General features: G+C 39.6%; 1 protein-coding gene across 1 annotated transcript; it reads left to right on the top strand.

Annotated features, from left to right (window-relative positions):
- The first annotated feature begins 791 nt into the window (after positions 1 to 791).
- LOC122750119 (olfactory receptor 51I2-like) lies at positions 792 to 1,754 on the top strand. Its single transcript, XM_043996783.1, has one exon. The coding sequence runs from the start codon at positions 792 to 794 to the stop codon at positions 1,752 to 1,754; it is 963 nt and encodes a 320-aa protein (XP_043852718.1).
- The last annotated feature ends 1,296 nt before the right edge of the window (positions 1,755 to 3,050 follow it).

Genomic DNA, 3,050 nt, shown 5'->3' with positions numbered 1-3,050 from the left:
ACACCTCATGTCCCCATTTTTGCACAGTCTTTTTCTGAAACCTGCAATGTTTCTTTCTTTGTTTCTAGCTCTTAAAATCACTGGAATTTTTAAAGACTCAGTTGAAATGTCAACTTCTGCAGGTCTTTTCATCCATGAGCTTTTGGAGCCTTCCCTTCTAAGGTTATCTTCTATCTGCACTCTGTATATCTTATATGTGTATACTGATTTAGACATTGTCTCCCCCATTAGAATGTGTTCTTTTCGGGGTCAGAGACTGTTTTTGCTTTTGCATGACCATGATCCATAGACCCATTTTGTATGACCATTGCTTATCATGGTATATAACACATAGTAAGTATTTAATAAATGCTATCAAATAATAACTGCTACATAATAATAAATGCTAAAATATATTTAACCAACTGTTTGACATCCATGACCCTTACAGGACTGAGATGGGATCTAAGCCCTCCAAACTTCCTTTGAAGATGCACCTAGACATCTCTCACTCTGCAATTTACTGAAATCTATTTGGAATCTTTTTTTTAAATGCCTCCCCTATGACGACTGTTAAGGAAATTAGTTCCACATAATAACTACAAGATGTATACTACAGGATGGTTGTTCATCAGGATAGTTAGACCATTTCCTAAAACCCAAGGTTTAGTATCTTGGACCTGAGGAAAATATCTACAATTCCTTCTGCATTTCTGATAAAAATTTGTAGTCATTTATTCTGTCTTCTGTCTGAACCTGTGTGTACAGTCAGAGTGTATCATCTTTTCAGAGACTCTTTCTGTCTTTCGATGATGAACTTTCTCCAATCCCATGACAACAGCTCCTTCTTCCAACCATCAGCTTTCCTGCTGATTGGCATTCCAGGACTGGAAGCTGTGCATGGATGGATTTCTATTCCCTTCTGTTCCATGTATACTCTGGCTCTCACAGGCAACTTCCTGATCCTGCTAGCTGTGAGAAGGACTCCCAGTCTGCACCAGCCCATGTATTACTTCCTGTCCATGCTGTCTCTCACTGACTTGGGACTCACTTTGTGCACACTTCCCACCACCCTGGCTGTGCTTTGGTTTGACTATCGCCGCATAGCCTTTGATGCCTGCCTGGTCCAGATGTTTTTCCTCCATTCTTTCTCTGTGGTGGAATCTTCAGTGCTTCTGGCTATGTCCTTTGACCGCTTTGTGGCCATCTCTAATCCCCTGAGGTATGCATCTGTCCTTACCAACAGTGTCATTGGCAGGATTGGAATGGCTATTGTGACCCGTGCCACTGTTTCTCTCTTCCCTGTGCCTTTCCTGCTGAAGAGGCTGAACTTCTGCCCTGAGAAAGTCCAACTTTCCCACTCATTCTGTTTCCATGCTGACATGATGAAGAGGGCCTGTGCTGACATCACTGTCAACATCCTATATGGGCTCTATGTGGTTCTGTCCACAGGATTTGTGGATTCCTTGCTAATTGCCCTCTCCTATGGACTCATCTTGTACACAGTTATGGGGTTAGCATCTCCCCAAGAACGAATCAGGGCTCTCAACACCTGTGTCTCCCATATACTAGCTGTGTTGGTGTTCTATATCCCTGGTGTTGGAGTGTCCATTATCCACCGCTTTGGTAGGCATGCACCCCCAATTGTGCATGCCCTTGTTGCCTATGTCTATTTGATTGTTCCCCCTGTGCTCAACCCTATCATCTACAGTGTCAAGTCAAAGCACATTCGGGAGGCACTGATCAAGTTGTTAAAGAGGGAGGGTCAGGGTTGATCTGTACTGGGAATAGTCACAACATTCCAGGAAGCTACTAGAGGGAGAAGGATGTGAACAGTCATCATCATATACAAAGTAACTCTTTTGTAGAGTCTTTTCATGAACGTCGAATAGAGGACAATGGAATGGGAAAAAAGAGAAGGGGTCACAATTTGAGAGGTGAATTCTAATCCCCATCCTCAAGGAGCTCCAATAGGTTGGATTGGATGATCTTTCAGTCCCTTCTAATTTTAAATCAATGAATCTATGATCCCAGTGTGAGAGGAGTCAAAAAAATTATTCAAGTGTTAGGTAAAGATTTTAGCATTGAAAAAATGTGTAAAACTACAGACTCAAAGCATAAGACATTCTTAAATCTTGAATCTGGTACTTTTTAAAGCTATGTGACTTTAGGTAGACCACCTAACCTCCCTTAGCCTCGGTTTAATTATTAGTAGTATAGAGTTAATAAGACACATAGTCAGAATAGATCATAGCATTCTTGTTCTCCACCTCACCAACAAAAAGACTCCAATTTTTCAAATAGCCTCTACTTTTTTCATAAAGATCTTATGAGAGTCAAATGAGGTCATGTGTCTGATGTGCTTTAGATCAATCTAGAGTTTATAAGTATGTGCTAACATAATTATTCTGATTAACTAAGTGACCAACAAGGGCCACCATTAACTAAGGAAAGTTTTCTCAATCCAATTATTTTGCTCAGTCTGACATTCCTCTTCTCTCACCTAAAATGGCCTATTTATTTTTCTTCCTGATTCACATTAAAGTGCCTTTGCTCTGAAGCATGTGCGATAGGAATATTTCAGTGTTCAATCATGTCTGGGTTTGATATGGGATTTCTGAATTCTGTATGTGTTGTGTATTTGTATTTGCATAAGCATACCTAGCTTGGCAGGTATCCCTAATAGTGGGACACTTAACAGTGTATTATATTCAAAACAGTGCCTCATGCATTTAAATACTTAATACTTTATAATAAGAAATGAAGGGTTATTGTAGTGAATGAAGGAAGTGGTTATAACAATGGCAATTTAAGCAGTCTGATGCTTTCTAAAAAAAAGAGTGGACATAGAATTAAAGTAGCAAGCCTCAAGTCTTTGACTCCCATTTACCTAGCAATCTTGAGCAATTTACTTAATTTTTATGAATATTCACTTTCAGTTATGTGTAATGTCAGATGAAAACATGCCAGCTGCAGACAGTTGTTAATGAAAATAAAAGTGAGAAGACTTCATTTCCAAATGCTATGTCAATATAAAACACCATTGTCATATTCAGTGGCAGAGAAGAGAT

The sequence above is a fragment of the Dromiciops gliroides genome, chromosome 3, assembly GCF_019393635.1.
Source record: "Dromiciops gliroides isolate mDroGli1 chromosome 3, mDroGli1.pri, whole genome shotgun sequence".
Taxonomy (NCBI): domain Eukaryota; kingdom Metazoa; phylum Chordata; class Mammalia; order Microbiotheria; family Microbiotheriidae; genus Dromiciops; species Dromiciops gliroides.
Note: the sequence above shows the minus strand (reverse complement) of the source record. Positions and strands in the feature narration are given on the sequence as shown.